Source organism: Dermacentor variabilis, unplaced genomic scaffold, assembly GCF_050947875.1.
Source record: "Dermacentor variabilis isolate Ectoservices unplaced genomic scaffold, ASM5094787v1 scaffold_12, whole genome shotgun sequence".
NCBI classification, from domain to species: Eukaryota; Metazoa; Arthropoda; class Arachnida; order Ixodida; family Ixodidae; genus Dermacentor; species Dermacentor variabilis.
Window position 1 is genome coordinate 13,856,773 of NW_027460280.1, and position 17,608 is coordinate 13,874,380.

The 17,608-nt window shown below is 44.4% G+C and overlaps 1 protein-coding gene across 6 annotated transcripts in view; it reads right to left on the reverse strand.

The window, feature by feature from the left end:
* hfp (Poly(U)-binding-splicing factor hfp) overlaps positions 1-17,608 on the reverse strand; it is a 208,352-nt gene that overhangs the window by 138,812 nt on the left and 51,932 nt on the right. For 2 of the 6 annotated variants that reach the window (XM_075676635.1, XM_075676636.1), the window contains exons 2-4: positions 14,710-14,786; positions 9,148-9,377; positions 1,308-1,354 (exon numbers count right to left, since the gene is read on the reverse strand). In XM_075676635.1, the coding sequence (XP_075532750.1) occupies positions 1,308-1,354; positions 9,148-9,377; positions 14,710-14,746 (314 nt within the window). In that variant the 5' untranslated portion in view covers positions 14,747-14,786. Of the gene's footprint in view, positions 1-1,307; positions 1,355-9,147; positions 9,378-13,690; positions 14,640-14,709; positions 14,787-17,608 lie in introns of those variants that run through there. The other 4 variants (XM_075676634.1, XM_075676632.1, XM_075676638.1 and 1 more) reach the window with 3 other exon arrangements.

Sequence of the window (17,608 nt, forward strand, 5' to 3'; positions counted from 1 at the left end):
CCCTTCCTCGGCATATTTTGCATGCTGTTGCACTGTGTGCACAACAGCAAAACCCACCACATTCGTTACACTAATAAAAACTATGCTGTAATAATATGTGTAATAACAGCATGTTTTTATTGGCTACTTGTGGCCACCTATGCGGCATTGGCCGAACCAAAAAAAGTCACCGCTTTGCCGAAAAGGCGGAGCATTGATTGCAATAGCAAATTAGTGGACAGCTAATATGAAGTAAGGATGGTAGTTTTACTGGCTGTATAAACTTGTAAACATAGGCAAACATAGAACAGCGTCCCACGCACACAAGCAAACATGAACACATCTCACTCAATGACCGCGGAAACTCACTGTCAAAATGCTGGAGTGAGGAGGCGCGGCAGTAACAGCGAGCAAATTGACCTTCTTGCTGCGTCTCACATCCCAGCGTGAACCAAGCCGTGAAAACACAGCGTGTAGCGGACTGTGTCCCTGTCACAAATGGGTTTTAAGGTACAGCAGCCAGCACGGGCACGCGTGGCTGCACTGAGTAGCCTAGCACAACGATGGAAGATGGTGCACTTCTTTCCCGCTTTCCTCCGTTGCGTGCGCAAGATTGAGCTACAACCGCCGGCGCACCCTTTCACTCACGCATACAAATGCACCTGGAGTGTCACAATAAAAAAACTAATTGCTCGGTTTATTGTAGGTTGTACCCTATGTGCCAGTTTGCCCCTGCCGCTATCAATATTCACAACATACAAGATGCTTCACTGCATGGCAAGCATGCGTGTTAACTGTACCGCAAATATTGAGGACACACTGTCTTGTCACTGCTTCCTCTAATTTACAAATAAATTCCTTTGAAGTGCAAATGAGGATACAAATATTATTGCGTAAGAAAGCCTATTTCTGCAAAGAGCCTAAAAGCTTTACAGGGTAACCAACCTACAGCACATGAATTTGCAACTTGGGAAAGTTATTTCATGATTTTGCCCAACTTCACTCATTAAAAAAGGTCCCCTGATTCTTTGACTTTTTCCAGGTCATTAGATACCCTGCGAGTTGTTTATTTAAAGTGCATTGAAGGATAATTTGGCTTGGAAATTTTGCTCTACGAGCTAAGAAACAATGAATGACATGACTGGATGCAAGACCCATTACCATAATTCCAGATGATTTCACTGCAGCACAGCATGTGGAATATCCCCAGTAGAACAAACCTTGAACCACTGTACAACGCAGGTTGCGTTCCACCAGAATCAAACCAGCCACCAGGGACCACAGGGTCCTCATACAAAACCAAAACACAACAGAATAAGGAAACTTACCGACACATGAGGACCAGCGCCTGATGGCGTTGTAGCGTCTTCTGTTGCTGCAATCAAAGAAACAGGATCAACAAGAATGGCACCTAGACTTTTAGCAAATGATCCACAAACCAGCTACACTCTTTGCCATCTCCTTATATCATCACAGAATGCAGCTTCAGTTACTCAGTAACAAGCAACAATTTAAAATGGTAGTCATGCACTGCTTCAACCCCTTAACTGCAATGAGAAATTTTGAAGAATTGACGAGAAATGCAGATTCTTTTATTTCAAATTTTTTCTGCCATTTCTTATATAAATATATGATACCAGGAATGCTCATAGCACTTTTACTTCTCTTGGGGGGAAAAATTGTATAGAATGTGTACTATTTATGTGTCAAAATTACAGGATAGTGCTTCAACCTTTACTGTGCATATAAAAAAACTGGAGTTGCAGAAAGGTGCCTTGACCATGTGCAACATACAGGTAACCCAGTGCATGTAAACCTGGGAGGTGTTGGAGACAGATTGTTTTGTTCCAACGACCCAGTTCAGGGTGCTGGTCTTCAATGTCAAAATTTTCCATTACTTTGATCACCCAGCAACCAATCATCGTCACTGGAACCATTGTCACCGCCAAATAATACTTTCAGTGTGCTTCGTGGCTACGCATGCAGCCCATGGCGCATGGATGGCATTGACATCACTTTTAAAATCGCTTGCTTATGGATAGAACTTCAGATAGGCTGTTTTTGGCTGCTTAGAATAAGTACCACCTAAATGTTTTCAAAAAGACCCTTCTGAGCATACTTTTGCAGTAGCAAACCATTTCTTTTTTAAATTTTAATTGGAAACACTGCATTTCCAGTGATTCTGATGCATCTGAGCTCTAGTTTTTGAATGTTAGCAGAAGGACCGACACGAAAGACAACCTTGGTTTGTCAGATTCAGCACAGTTTCGCTTTCTTCTCCGAATTTCGTTGCTGCCGCACACTGACCTAAAGGCATCCCACGTGTTCGAAAAGACCACAGTGCTTATCTGCATGGTGTGAATGTCCTTCAGGTGAGTTCACTTGCCAGCAGCCAGAGAGAGTGAATTTTTGCACTCAATGATGGCCAGGACATGACCTCGGCACTGCGCTAGGGTTAGCCACTAGGTCTAACATTTTTATATATATCTCAAGAAATCGTATACAAAGAACGTTAACAGCTTAAATATTGGAGAGATCCGTTGTGTTAAAAATGCATATATTCCGAAATTTTTTGGCGTCTCTTTGTGCGAAGCAATATTGAAGGTTTTATATACAGCTTAGCCCATTTATAATATAACCGTTTAGGTGCAGAACTGGCTACAATGCGGCATTTTTTTTACTCTGGTTTACCCTCCCATAGAACTTCATACGTACGCATAGCGCTTACAGAGCAGCCGTGCGAGACAAACTAGAGATTATAATGGGGCTTCCGCAGGGAAATCCTGCCAACAAGCGCAGTAGGGAGCACGCATCTCAATAAGATGCACCCACCGATGAGAGAGGAGAGCAACAAGGGCGATGCAGAGGAGCATAATATGCCAAGTGAACCAACAAAGAGAAAAAAAAGAAAGATAAAGAAAGAAAAAGCGACAGAAGCACGATGTGGGCACGCGGTGGTTGCTTAGGTAACAGTGAGACCTCTTGCTTGGCTGCTTATTAGCGGTACGCTTTGCGCTGAACGCAGCTTCAGTTTCTGCACACCCGTCGCGATACGAGTCGTAAAGTGCAAATATCCCTTGTGCGACGCTGTCAGTTCAAGCAGTGTTCAGCAAGTTTAGTTTGTAGCTGTTAGGCTTTATATGCACTTGTCAGCTTCCACCGTTCGTAACAGTGCGCAGATACAAGCTTGGTAGGCATTCATGTACTCGCGGAACACTTTCTGTGGCTATGAAGGGAAAGCTACGGACACGTGGCTGCTGCACAAGTGTTACCATGCCAAGTAGTCCGGCAGCGTTTGACAGCGCTTTGGTTGGTCGGAACAGGCGCTGAATCGATGCAGCTTTCGCGCTTCCCGCTTCCCGCGGTTTCGGGCTTCCCCAGATGCGGAAAGGAAAAGCCGCAAAATAAGTTTATGTTTTCTCTTACCCGGCCTAAACTAACGTGGATTAAAGCACAGGACTACGTCCAGAGGCGCTCTCACTTGCGCACGCTTTGCCTCCGTAGCATTCTGTATAGTAGCTCTCTTCATAGCCCCAGAAAGTTGGCCGCAAGTATACTGGTTGCCACAGTTCATCGCACGAGGAAACAAACTCCGCTTTGTACGTGTTGCTGTCAGTTCAGCCCGTGCTCGTGATCGCATGTGTAGTCACTTTGTAATCATCGCCTATGGGTATGAGCATATCAAGGGCGAGCTTCCCGCGACGGCATGCCGCCTGTCACCCCCGCTGGCTAGGCCTAACCAGAGCGCCTCGTTGGCAACCAAAGTTGTGGTTTAGTGCCGAGTCAACAAAATGCGTTGCAATGGCTGTATGGCACATGAAACGCAGAGAAACCACTTTGATAACGAAAGTGGGGACACGTGAAACACTCTGATGGCGACAACTTGGTCAGTGGTCGCCATGTTTTCGACACCGTGTATATGCTGATCAATCCGAGAAATCGGATGAGACACTGTACAGAGCCTGAAATTTCGTGGCCTTCCTTTTTCTTTATTCTCTCTTTCGTTTCTTAATTATTATTACCTTGTCTTATTCATGCATAGTTCTGGGGGTGCTTTGGACATTAACTTTTCAACAGTTGTAAATTTAAACGGATGCAAAACTAGCGATAGCATGCATCGATTCTCGGATACGAGCGACCTATTGGTCTACATGTTTAGTATAAACCCCATGGAAGCAATCTTGCGTGCGACAGCGACGCAATGGAGATGGCTGTTGCGTTCACTTATCGCCTACAAGTCGTACCCATGCAAGCGATTACTTTGAGCAACGCCTCCCCAGTGTTGCGCGTCACAGGCTTTATTAGAGTGTTTTAGTTGAGCGTCATTACAGTCCACTCAGCTCCAAGTTAAGCCACAGCGGAGCAGCGGGCAACTTTCATGTTTTAGATGTGCGTTTAGTGTAGCGAAGCAGACCTTTTGTAGTTGCAGCGCCCTCTGGCCAAATTCAGGGTAATGAAACAATATAAAAACACCAATTGACCACTTTCAAAAGTAGAACGAATATATATAACTTATTTGTCCATGAAGTATCTAGACGTGCACTTGTAATGCATTACTGGTCCAGTTTATCCAGTGGAAACTAAAGCGCCATCTTGGGGAACACCACATGATAGCCAGTGAGCTTGCAATATGCCTCCAATCGAATCCTTTCTGATGCCAACTCCAGCCAACGGTGAGCACCACATCCTCCCACACTGCAGGGTTTTCAAATGGGTCAGCACTTGCAACTTCTTGTTGCAAACATAAATCTTCATCTATGCGAAATCACTTTTGTGGCTTGCACTGCACAGACGAACATAAAGGTGTGGTTGAAGTGCACGGGGTGGTCGAGAGCACGTCAATGGAGGCAGCCATCTTGAAAAGAGTGAGGCAAGCGAGGTCGCTCAATGCACGCGCGACAGAGGGTGCGCGCATCAACCACCCTCGCTAGCGAAAGATGGCAGCAACACTACGTTCAGGCAGCTTGTAAGCAGACCATGTTTGTCGCTCCACTAGCCCACTTGCGGCTAAGCAGACGGTGCATGCGCATTCGTGCTTCCGCTCCGCTCAGCTGCTAAGCGGAGCGTACAAACACTCTATTAAGTTGAAGTGTTTTACTGTAAGGAGCAGCGTAAAATATTTCTGATGGTCTTGCAGTAGTTTCCTATCCTTGAATGTATCAAAATTTAGTTGTTTGCTTGTATCGCGCGACAATCGGTAGTACTTTACTGACGTACATCCAGTTCCAGCTTGGTGCTATTGGCTAGTCGCTTGTAGCACTTCCGAGCAACGAGCAACGAATTCTAGATTTCCAGAACCAAGTGATTGAGCAACAAGAATGAGCGATCTGTTCGCATGACGGCCCATTTCGTCGCTCAATGTCATCACTCGTCGCCATCGCGCACAAGATGACTGTCATGGGGTTTGGCCATTTTGCATATGTGCAGGCCTTGAAAATCGTTGTTTTGGTTATTGTGCAGGACCGCTTATAGTGCGGATATTCGCAACTCCGGCGATTTACGTTATAAGCGTCCTACACTGTACCTTACTTTGTTACGAAATATTTTTGATATCTTTTTTTAATATTCTTGTTAATAAACGTGTTATTTGGGACTAGTACCATCAGAAGGTGAATTTCTTCCTGTACAATTTGATGATATACACTTCAGTATCGAGCATACTCAGCAACAGGAAAAAGAAAACCATTTTAGATTACCCAAAATATGCTCGTTCTCTCGCAGGCAGGAAAGTTTTAACATGCAAAGAACGGATGCTGGATGCAGGGAGCTCTCACGACAAACTTCTAACTCTACAAATGCGGCAAATGCAGCCTTTTTGTAACTTAGTGGTTTGGCTTGGCTAGTGCCGTGCTTTGGGCACGGTTGGCGGCTACTGGATTAGGCTTTGCTAGTTTGTTTTCAGGATGATCAGCAACATGGTAGGCGAAACATGGAGGAATTAATAAAGGGAAAATGGGACGCCCACCCAATCGTAGCAATTGCTACAAAGGAAACCCCATATGGGTTCCTCGAAAGAAAAGCCTCACAGTTGAAGAAAACTTGTTGACAAAAGAAGAAAGAAATTGTTGAAGAGTTTGACTTCACCCTGTCATCTGCCAGCCTGGTTAGCTCAGATGGTAGAGCCGCTGCCCTGGAAAAGCAGTGGTCCCGGGTTCGAGTCCCGTACCAGGACAAATTTTTCTTCAACTGTGAGGCTTTTCTTTCGAGGACCCCGTTTGGGTTTTCTTTGTAGCAACTGCTACTATTGGGTGGTCGTCTCATTTTTCCTTTATTAATTACTTCTCTCTACCTTGCAGGTTTCCGCAGAACTATTACGTCAAACATGGAAGAAGGATGTATCAAAACAAAAATGTCATTCTTCCTGCTCCAATAGGTGGCAAAATTAGCACATGGTCATGCAAGCAGAGTCTGAACTAACAATTGGTGCGCTCTAAAGCGTCGTCTTTGTACTTTTATTCTAAGGCACCAATGTCATGCCACAGAGCTGTCTGAATAATCGAGCATGTCCGAATGATCGAGCATGTTCAAATTATCAGTTGGCTACTCAGGGTGTCTACCAAGTTGACATTTCCAAATTCCCTGAGTTTTCCAGGTTTCCCCTGAGCACCTTTGCAAAATTCCCTGAATGAGCCAGAACTTTGTTTTATGTCAAGACAGGCTAACACCACGTTGTCCGATGCTGTCACTCTCTAGTAAGCATGCTGAAAAAAAATGAATTAATCCAGTTTGAATAGTAAGGATTAATATCTATTTTATTTAAAAAGAAAACGGAAGGAAGGTGTTAGTAAAATGCACAGCGAAAGAAATGGTAAAGCCCATTCCAAATTGAGTCGAACATTTTCAAATACGAATGAAAAGGAGATGCATATATAAGTAAATATTCTTTAATATGAGCTATTTCTATCAACTGATAGCAAGCTCATCTGTATGAGGCCCTGAACTTTGTCACAACTAAGGTTCTCTCTCAGCAGCTGGGAAGTCAACCTCAACTGTCCTGACATACTCTCAGCCCGTACACAACATCTCAGTGTTGGGTTTAACTGCTTAAAACAGTTTATTTTGGTTTGGATGAGAGACACCTGTATCTCAGCACCAGCCAACACTTAGTTTTTTTAGCTCAAGCTCCTTCAAAAAGGCGGCGGCACCCTTCCTTTCCCGTTAATTCCTCAGTGCGTCGGTCCTTTCTGTTCTCATCCTCCTTCTACCATGCTTTCACCACATGGATCATCTGAAGCATCCTCTTGGTCAGTTGTACAGTCAACGTCCGATTTTTCGGATTCCCTAGGGGCCACAAAAACATGCGAAAATCGGGCAGTCCAAAAATAATGAATGCCTGTCTTTAACTGCCCTTAAAGGCTAAAATTGCCACAGGCACGCCCGAAAAAAGAGAGAGAGAGAGAGAAAATGATAAATGAAAGGTAGGGAGGTTAACCAGGACTGAGCCCGGTTGGCTACCCTACACTGGGGAAAGGGAAAGGGGGACGGAAAGATTAAAAGAGAAAGTCCACTGGGGATATTAGTCGGTCACTCAGTCCGGATCACAGACGCTGACTCAATCTGGTATCTTTCAAATATCGCAGCAGCGCTTTTGTGGCCTTTTGTAGCTGCGATATGCGAAGCCATGGTCCCAAAATCTTGTTCAAGGTGAACGGCTTTCCATCTAGCTGATTGAGAGCTGTGCAGAGGTCTTGCCTTTCATCTTCAAAAGATGGGCAGTAGCACAGTAGGTGTTCTATGGTTTCCTCGACACCGCAGGCATTGCACTCGGCGCTATCAGCCATTCCAATCAAAAATGCATATGCATTGGTGAATGTGACGCCCAAACGTAAGCAGCACAGCACTGTTTCCTCATTTCGCGGAAGACCTGGTAACAGCCGCAGTTGCATAAAGGGATCAAGGGAATGCAATCGATTTTGAGTGAATTCAGGTGTGTGCCACTTCTCCAATGTCAAAGAGTGCGCTAGCTTGCCTAAGTGTTGGGCTGCATCAGTCCGCGATAAAGGTATAGAAACAAGGGTTGCTCCTTCGTGTGCTTTCCTAGCAGCTTCGTCAGCGAGGTCGTTGCCGGAGATATCGCAATGACCAGGCAGCCACTGAAACACGACGTCATGTCCTTTCGTGATCATGTGATGGTGCATTTCTTGTATCTCCAACACGAGTTGTTCACATGACCCGCGACGAAGAGATGACAGAAGACATTGTAAGGCTGCCTTTGAATTGCCCGAAAAAGCTCTTAAGGCCTGCCACTACACTTACTAGGCATATCGGTGCTCATACTGTGACAGGAGATGGGGGTGCACGTGTGTATAATTAAGGAATACATACTGTGTCCCGTGACAATTGCCCCTTCCCATGTTTGTTATGTTTCTCCGCCTAACACTAATGTACTGAGGCGAAGCTAACTTTCGAAGACTGACATTACACAACGCGCTGTGCTCTGAGAGCTTCAAAGCCAATCGCGAGGATTACAAAGGTGGAGTCGGTGCCATTGGTGATAGCGGCGAATTCTTTCAATGAAAAACACGGCACCGCACGGCAAGAAGCTTAATAGCGAACATAGAAGCAGCTAGGCCTAACGTTGCCGCGGTGGTGGTTACGGCTGCCAGCGGATCTGCGTGCAAGAGTGCCGGTTCGAGGCGGCGAGATAATCAAAATAGCGGCGGTGGCGGCTTTGATTAATGCCGTTTCAGACCTGCAGTCAGGGCAATATACATTGACTATATGGAGTACGTGGTGGTGCCGCAAAGCCGTGCAAATTATCGGGCATGTCCGAAAAATCGGGCGTCTAGAAAATCGGTCGTTAACTACTCTGGCAATACATCGTGCCGCTGACACGGCGTCAATGACGATTCGTTGCGATTCCTCTGTTACTGGAGCCAGCATTAACACGACTTTCGTTCCCTTTCAATAAAGTTACAGCTAATTTTCCCTGATAGAAGCAAAAATTCCCTGAGTTTTCCCTAAGTTTTTCCAGACTGTTCAAATTCCCTGAGAATTTCTGGTTTTCCCGGTTGGTAGACACCCTGCTACTGTACTCAGCAATACACCATGTATAAAACTGCAGACGTTAAAAATTTGTTGTTTCACTGTCACAAAAAGTTATTGGCTAGATTTCTTTCCTGCAAATAAATCACCCTGAAGCACCACAATGGTGGGGTGCAAACCCACCTGCTGCTGGTGCGCGATGGTCTGCTTCATGAGCACACTCTTGATGCTCTGCTCCATGGCAAACTTCTTGGCACGCGTGACCATCTCGAGCTGCTCAGGTGTCAGCTTCATGAGGCCGAAGCCAATGAGTGGCGGTGCAGCCTTGAGGGCTCCTGGCCCAGCCAGCACAGGACCCATCTGCTCTTGCTGCGCTTCCTTGGCTCCTCCACTGCTGCTGCTGCTGCTAGCATCTGCGCACAACCACAGCCTGCTCAGCATGACCCACACCACACGCTGCTCCTTGCCAAGAGTGGCCGCAATGTCCACCAAAGGATCAACCCAGCATGTGGCTGCAATCCACCAAAGAAACCTTGGCAAACAGCAGCTTGAAAATGAGATCCACCCAATTTGATTAAGGAGTACTGACATATACCTCGCGCCCTTCAAAGGGATAGTTGCCAACCCATGACTTGTGGTAGTGTCCCAATTTCTCATGCCTGATGTGATGGCCAAGTGCAGCTTCAGCCCTGCTTACACTACAGGAGGTCACATGGCATCACACACAGGTCAGCTAAGCGCACATATTAGGCACTAGAGGAGAGTGTTCCCAGAAAAGCCATAGCAGAGAACTAGGCTTATTATGTCAAATGCAAAAATGTGAAGGAGCAAAACATATCCTATGTGGCAACACACAAGTCATGGCAAGGCTTGAAATCATTGCATTGGGCTGACTATGGAGAAAGGATACATTCGTGGGTGTTAACTCTCACTACACTCGGCCTTGGGGAGAGAAGCTTGGCTGCTGAGAGAGGCACTTGAATGCAGCACTGTGCTGAGGAGGACACCAGGCACCATAGAATTTACTGGGATGTGAATGATACCAGCCTGTGGACTCACATTTCAACCATGTAAGCGGAAGTCCCATCACCGAACATGGCCCGCATTTCCAGTAATAGCTCAAGAATACAAGGCCTGACACCGCGAGTACACATGGGCTGCAAGCAAAGGGCAAGATTTGTGTTCCTGTCAAGAAGTACAAACACAAAAATCTTGTCTAATTGCTTTTTTTTTTTAGGCCACTTTCAATACAGTATCAAGCCTTGAGAGCACAACATACAATTAATTATGTCGTCCTTCAACACAACCAGTTCTCCAAATGGGTGCAGCCCAGATAGATCGCATGACAACACTGCAAGCCTAGTGCAGTATTATTGTGACTGCCATCAAGTGGGTCATCAAGTGGGCCCTTTATCTAAGAAATGCCCTTCACAATCCTTCCTTCCCACACCACAACAGCAGTGCACTGTTGCAGCAAGGTGTATTTTTACGTAAACTGGATGGCATCCAGTGCTTGCAATTTGAATATTTCCTCTGCAATTACATCTGCGATGTTTATGAGTGGATGGGCCACCTAGCAAAAGAATTGCTTGGAATTCTTGCTGATGGAGGCCATGCCATGGACACACATCTTTCGTTGTGGCCAAATATCATAGCTCAAGATACGAGTAGGACAGTTCTCAGCAAGGTGCAATAAAAGCAACAGAGTGTGCACCCAAACCCAGCTTATTGAGCTGGGTTTGGGTGCCCCTATAAAGAATTGTTTATACTACAATATTCTAAGCGTGCTTGGTGCTGTTGACAAGAGTTATATGGAGGCAGCAGAGGGCAGGACATGTTTAGAACTTTGAAGCTTAGTTGACAGTGTTGAGAAACTTTGTGCATTGCGGTGTAAATTTACATTGCGTTCCATTTCAGCAAACAAGATTGTGAACACAGCTTCTATGCAAGAACTGAAACATGTTTTTTATTATTATTTGGTTTTCATGGCAGTCGGCATTTTTTTTTTGTGCGTGTGCCACATGACTATTTTCAACAAAATGGTCTTGTCCTTGCAGTCCTGTGGGTACGACTTTAATACAGCGGGTTCACTTTGCCATTCCTCATAATGCTCACTATGCTGTTTCACTGTGTTGTCGCTTTTGGTACGCAGGTAAACAGCTTTTAACTCACAATGCTGTGTTACCCATTTGCCATAGAAAACAATGGGCTTTTTTCACTGGCACTCTTTCGTGCAAGCCTGATCCTCTTCTTCAAGGGCCTGTATGGAAATGTGTAAAGTATAGCTGATGCTACCTATTTCTTTGTTCGAGCCCATAGGGTGTAATAGCTCACGAATCGAATCAATGCTTCATTAATACACATGGCTTCGTCACAATTTTGCATAACGCCGTCAGGCGCCAATCAACTCGGTTCATTGAAAATCAAACTTTTTAAATTCACCTCATTTTTTGCATCTTCAGAAGTGGGAAACGCATACAGCTGAAGAACAGATTAGGAAGTTCTTCAGAGAGTCTCGTCAAGCTTACAGAACGTAGCATTTCAGAACCGTCTCTCTAGAGGAGCGTCATGCATGAGAACTCGTGTGTGTACCACCTATCCAGCCCCTTCAAGAATGTGCATTTGTGGAATACAATGAACTCATTGCATGATGACATACTGACAGTCAGTGCTTTCCAACTTGTTTTCATAAAACAATTTACACATATTAAAGTTGCAGCAGTACAGATCAAATCGGAGGCGTTTCAACATTATATTTTAGCTAATATTTACATATGCTCACTATCACCAGGACTGGCTGTTAGGCTAGTTAGTCTTGCATTATAATTATGGTAGATTAGTACAAATTAATAATGGACACAAACAACAAAGTGCACAAGGTCGGATGCTACTAGCAACTGCTTCTTCTGATGCCACTTACCAATATTTGTACAATTTGTTGCACATGTGCGCAGTCATATGCACTAAAAAAGCCCTGTGCTCAGATCTGTGCCCAAGATAAACGCGGATGCCAAACAAGGCATGAGTGTCCCTTTGCAAATTGCTCCACTGGAGTCATTTACTCCATCCCAATGTCATGTGGGAAAATCTACATCGGCCAGACAGAAAGGTGTGTTAATGACAATTTCGGGGAGCATGCTCAAAAAGTAAAAGGATAAGCAGGCACATTTGGTCGTACACGTTTCTGCAAGTGGCTGCGAGCCACGACTTCAGGAGACAAAGATCCTAGGCAGCATAAAAATTTGCACATCTTAGCTGGCTCTAAAGGCATTCTTTATCAAAAAGGATGCCTCTATTTGTGTTAGCGAAGCTTTAATAAGTTTGCCTTCGTCCAAGTACGAATTCATGCAAGCTTCCCTTTGATACATGAGAGCCCTGCGCCACGGTTTCTTCCCTTGTGAAGACATGATGTCCTGGTGCGCATGTGCAACAAACTGTACAAATATTGGTGGCTGGCATGACAACAGTTGCTAGTGGTGCCTGTCCTTGTCCACTTTGCTTTTTGTGTCCGTTATTAATTTGCGCTAATCTACCACAATTACAGCTCACTATCATGGCATGCCAAGGGAAGTGCAGTTGAGGATGGCAGAAGACTAAGTGGGGTTAGGAAATCTACGGGCGCAAGTTGCAACCAGCTAGCACAAAACAGGGTGGAGGACGCAGGGCCTGCAGTGGACATAAAGATAGGCTGGTGATGATGTTGATCATGGCGTGCATAGGTGTGCACACAAGTGTGCCGAAGGGGATAGAGAAATTATTTATGTGAATGGGATTATACTGTGCCAAAGCACAGGATACAGCACACTTTTACTTAAGGGGAAATCAAATAAGCTGACACAGCATATAAAGAAGTGCCCTAACAATATGGCACCCATGAGATGCAACATAGATGATTCTAAGAGGAGCTTCCTGTTTAGCTCACGGAAACTGAAGTAGGAGGCCCGTTAATGTTTCTGCAGCCAATCCAATGAGACTAAATCCTTTGTCCCTTCGTCACCTGTTGCAGGAACCAAACAAGTGGCTTTTTTTTTCACAAAAGCATTTATAAGTGTACCCACCGCAGAACGTGATGAACAGCCACAGCGCCAAGGAATGAGGCTCATAATGGAGGCACCATCACCAGTGAGAGTGTACTCAAGCAGTGAATGCCTCTAAAGAAGGCACACATAAACCGAGCAATAGGAACGGGCATTGGAAGAGCCAGCCACTGAGTTAGGCCTCCCCCTTGTCATGGGCTCGGCTTTCGGCAGCACAGTAATGTTGTTGGTACATTCCTCAGTGGCATCCGATACCACGTGACCACCACCTTTAGCTTCAGCCTCCATCTGGATATGTCACTGTGTTTTTTACAGCCAGACTGTATTCTGCAGGCATTTTGAATTAATCGCTTTGAACGGTAATGCAATTATTTGCTGTGCGTTAATGACACCGAGGCTTCACACCATGCTACTAGGTCAACACCTGTCTGTTAATTGTCAGTACTCCTTTAAAGCTTATGCACGAGGTTGAACAAATAGTAGCTTGTCTGCCACAAGATGACAGCGGTTGCACTCGTTAATTGCCATTGTTAACCACCCTGGCTTGCCCAGTGGTGGACTCGTTGCGATCACTGGCCAGCAAGCAGTGCCCAGATTCCAGTGCAACAAAAGCACACTAAGTAAGAGCTTCCGTAAGGAATTATGGAAGGTGAAAAAGCACACAGGAGTTGAACTTTAAATAAACTTACAAGATGCACTTGATGGATCAACTCGTCAGGATTAGGCCATTCCTTCTGTACACCCCAAAAGCCCATGATGTGAAGCAACATTTTAGGAATGTTGGAAAATCCAAGAAACATTGAATGCATGAAAATGTTGCCATGTACAAATTGCTGCTACCAGCACAAAGTATTCAAAGTGGCCTTGTGCCTTGTAACAATCAGCATACTTCACTGAGCAGTAAGGTTTTAAATTTGACTAGTTTTCACAAGAATTTGGCTTTTACAAGCTTATTTTTTTCCTACAGCAGCAGAACTGCAAATAATACATAAATGGAGCAGTCACAGCCTCCACGAGCCAACCAATACATGTGGTCTAAAAGTTGCACGGTTTTGTAGGCCAAGTGGTTGGACTACTAGAAACAGACATTTGACATAACAGCAGGAAGTCTGGCAACAATGATGAAAATTTTCAGAGTGCATCCCACATTGAGCCTTTCAAACTATGCCCTTGGCATCAACTTGCTTCTTTACCGTTTGCTGGCCCACTCAGATCTCATCCTATTAAGGTTCATTATAAGCAGGCTAATGGAGATCAGGCCTATTTCACTGCTTGCACCTATTGAAAACTGGACTGCAAATATGTTAACACTACTATGACTGCAGAATAAAGCTTGTATAGTTACCTAACTGCACCATAAAACAAGTGCTGTCTTAATGTGTAAAAACCTATTATATAGGCCATGTCAATGTTATTGTCTTATTGTTCTGTAAACCCCTTCCCACTTAATCAGATCTAAATGCCAAGCAGGTACATCCATTTTAATTGAGTCAAGTCACGCAAGGTAGCAATATGCAAAGGACAAGCCTCCTGGAGCCTCAAACAGAGCATGCTTCACTCTATGGCTTTTCAACAACAAGCAAAGCACTTGCTTGGGATGCCCTAGCTGACCAACTCAGTACCCCAAAAGCAAGGCGAGCACTTAACCACAGCTTATCACCTGAAAAACAAGAAAGAACGAAGAAAGCAGACTGAAGGTGGCCATTACCGCCAGCTCTCCAGTCATTGTCACATTCGCAACGCATCGTGTCAACACCGTGAGAAGCACCGCACGCCCTCTCTCGACTAAATGGTGTAAAAAAGACACAAAAAAGAGAAAAAACATGGCAATCAAGACACGAGGCCAAACAACACCAAACAGCACAAGTTCCTCCCATATACTGGCATGTCCCAATGAGCAGAACTGCTAAGGTTTTCACTGAGATATCCTAGCACTTTTCACCTTGCTTATGCCCGATGGTTTGTCATTAAAGATACGGCTGGACATGCAGCGAGTTCATTCCGACCAACCCAAGCAAGGATTGTCGTAGCTTTGCTATTTCTATCAGCTCTGGCATGCAGACAACTATCAGTTACTGTAGTCTGCCCGAGAGCACATTCTGTCAGCCAATATGCAAGATGTAACAGATGGAACAAGTATGAGGGCAAAACACCCTGCCAAAGGAATAGCGTGACAACATTTACTCCCTCCAAGCACTAAACACAAGACTGGCAGTAGACAACATGTAAGTAAAGAAATTATAACTTGCATGTCTGCTTTTATCAGTGCCAATGACCTCAATGAGCTTCACAACTTGCATACGTGGTCATGCTAAGAAATGGTACACACTATTGACCAGGACATTGTATCCTTCATCTACAAGATATATACTAGGGAAGTGGGTGAGGGGAGGGTGTCAAAGCTAAGGTGTCCGACTCAGGCATGATGGGGTGCCTTCAAAAAGTGGAGGCGCGCAGCAGCTGAAGGCAACACCTGCAAAGACTCACCAGGAAGACAGAAAAAAGACGGCAAGTCTTTAGAAACAGCGCTGCTGCCAAGGGCATTCATAGCACAGCATAGCAAAGAAGGCCACTACAGCACGGCTCCTCCCATTCACACTAACAACCCAAGTTAGACACTTACATATATGGAGTGTACCTAACCTTTATAGCCACCATGTCACAAAGTTTGCAACTGTCAAAAGGTGGTCTGCCTTCCTTACCTTCGCTTGAATCAAACACAGCCTCCCTCTCTCATAACTGCTCACAACCAAAGACCCCTCAAAGGGACTATAAACACAACAATCAACCATTTAAAAGGACTGTCAAGAATACATCCAGAGATTATGGTGAAAATGAAAAGAATGTGCTTTATATTGATAAAATCCAAGAGGATGTTGGCAGTTCAAAGAGGCATTTTAAATTGGCACTGAAAACTGCATGCTACAACACTATACTGTGAAACTTTGAGACTAACACCAAAGCAACCTCTTGTGATCACAATTTGGTGTAAGCAAGTTAGCTGTCAAAAGGTACACCATGCTTTTTCTTGCTCAAAAAATTTATGTACATTTTATATGCATTTGCACACTTCTGAATGCATGACACAATGTAACAAAAGTTTATGTTGGCATCCCATATGCAAGCAACCTTTTGTACACACACAGGTTTGTAGCAGTGTGGTGGTGGTCTCACTGTGAAATACAAAATGCCCTTTCTGGTGCCGTACAGTCTCCATGCATACAGGCACTGCTAAACTGCTGCTGGTGCACCTTGGCTTGGAAGTGACCAGACAGTCAAAAGACTGCACATTCATTATCGTAGAAATAATTCAACAGTTCCGGAAGCACATGACAATTGCTACGATGAAGATTATTTCTTATGGCTGGGGTCACACTTGTTGGCGGTTTCTTTCTCATACCAGCATAGAGTCACTATCACGCAAAATTGTCAGTTTCCAGCATAGGAATCTTCATTACAGACCGAAATAATTAAAAAAGAAAAGGCTCCATGCCATTTGTTGCTTAAGCACTACAAGATTGGGCACCGTGGATGGTACTGCAATTGGCCATTGTAATAACCATAACACCATTTGTCAGTCCTTTAATACCGTAATTGCCAGTGTTGTGATAAAGAGGCATCCGATACACAGACTTGCAAGCCTTCGAATTCAATATATACTACAGTGATAGGCAAAATGTACAAAAATTTGGCGAAAAATACTTGAAATAATTTGATTATTCAATACGTTCACCGTCCATTAGAAATTCGCACACTTTGTTCTCTAGGGATGCTGTGAACAGGCACTCATTCTATATAGTCATAGCAACAATGATCTGGGCCACAGACAAGCAGAAATGTTTATGATTTCCCATTATACATTGGTTCTGTCAGTTGATGTCACTGCTGCACGGGTACGCCCACATAATCAATGGGTTCCACATATTGGGCCATAAATGATCACTCAGTAACTGTGCTTGCCTTTTTCTTTATAAGGTTGTTTTTACCTTCAGCTATATGCAAATAAAAATCTTAAAATGCTTTATAATATGACAATCTTAAATGTGCACTAAAAACCTAGCATTTTACAATAAAATCATATAATTTGGCAGGTATGGCTACAGCTGCCACCATCCCTTTTTCAGCAAATTGTCAGTAATGGTGCAAGGCTGGTATGTAAGCAAATTGGTTGAGCAAGATTCAGTATGTTGTGGAGAGAACCAAGCACAAAAAACAAAAAAGTGTTAGTGGCTGGCATGGCTTCATTTTCAGTTTGGATTGCATTCATTGACATCACGTCCCATGCACAAAATGCATGACGGTTGAGTTGGCCTTTACAAGAAGCAATGCATGCATAGTGCCTGGCTAACTACAACGTGAAAAGGAATCCTGACAATGCCCACAACCATGTACTCTGCCTGTTCAGCTCATGTTCTCCTTGGCTATCCATTGTGACTTGATACCCTGGACAACTTGATGGTGCCAGTGCCCTTACTTCTTTCCCTATCAGTAACATCATTGGTAATGTCAGCCCAGTGTCTCATTCATTAGTTGCAGGTGGGCAGCATCTTGGTAACACAGCTAATGAGGTTTGCTGTACCTTTATATTTTTAATAATGTTTTCAACT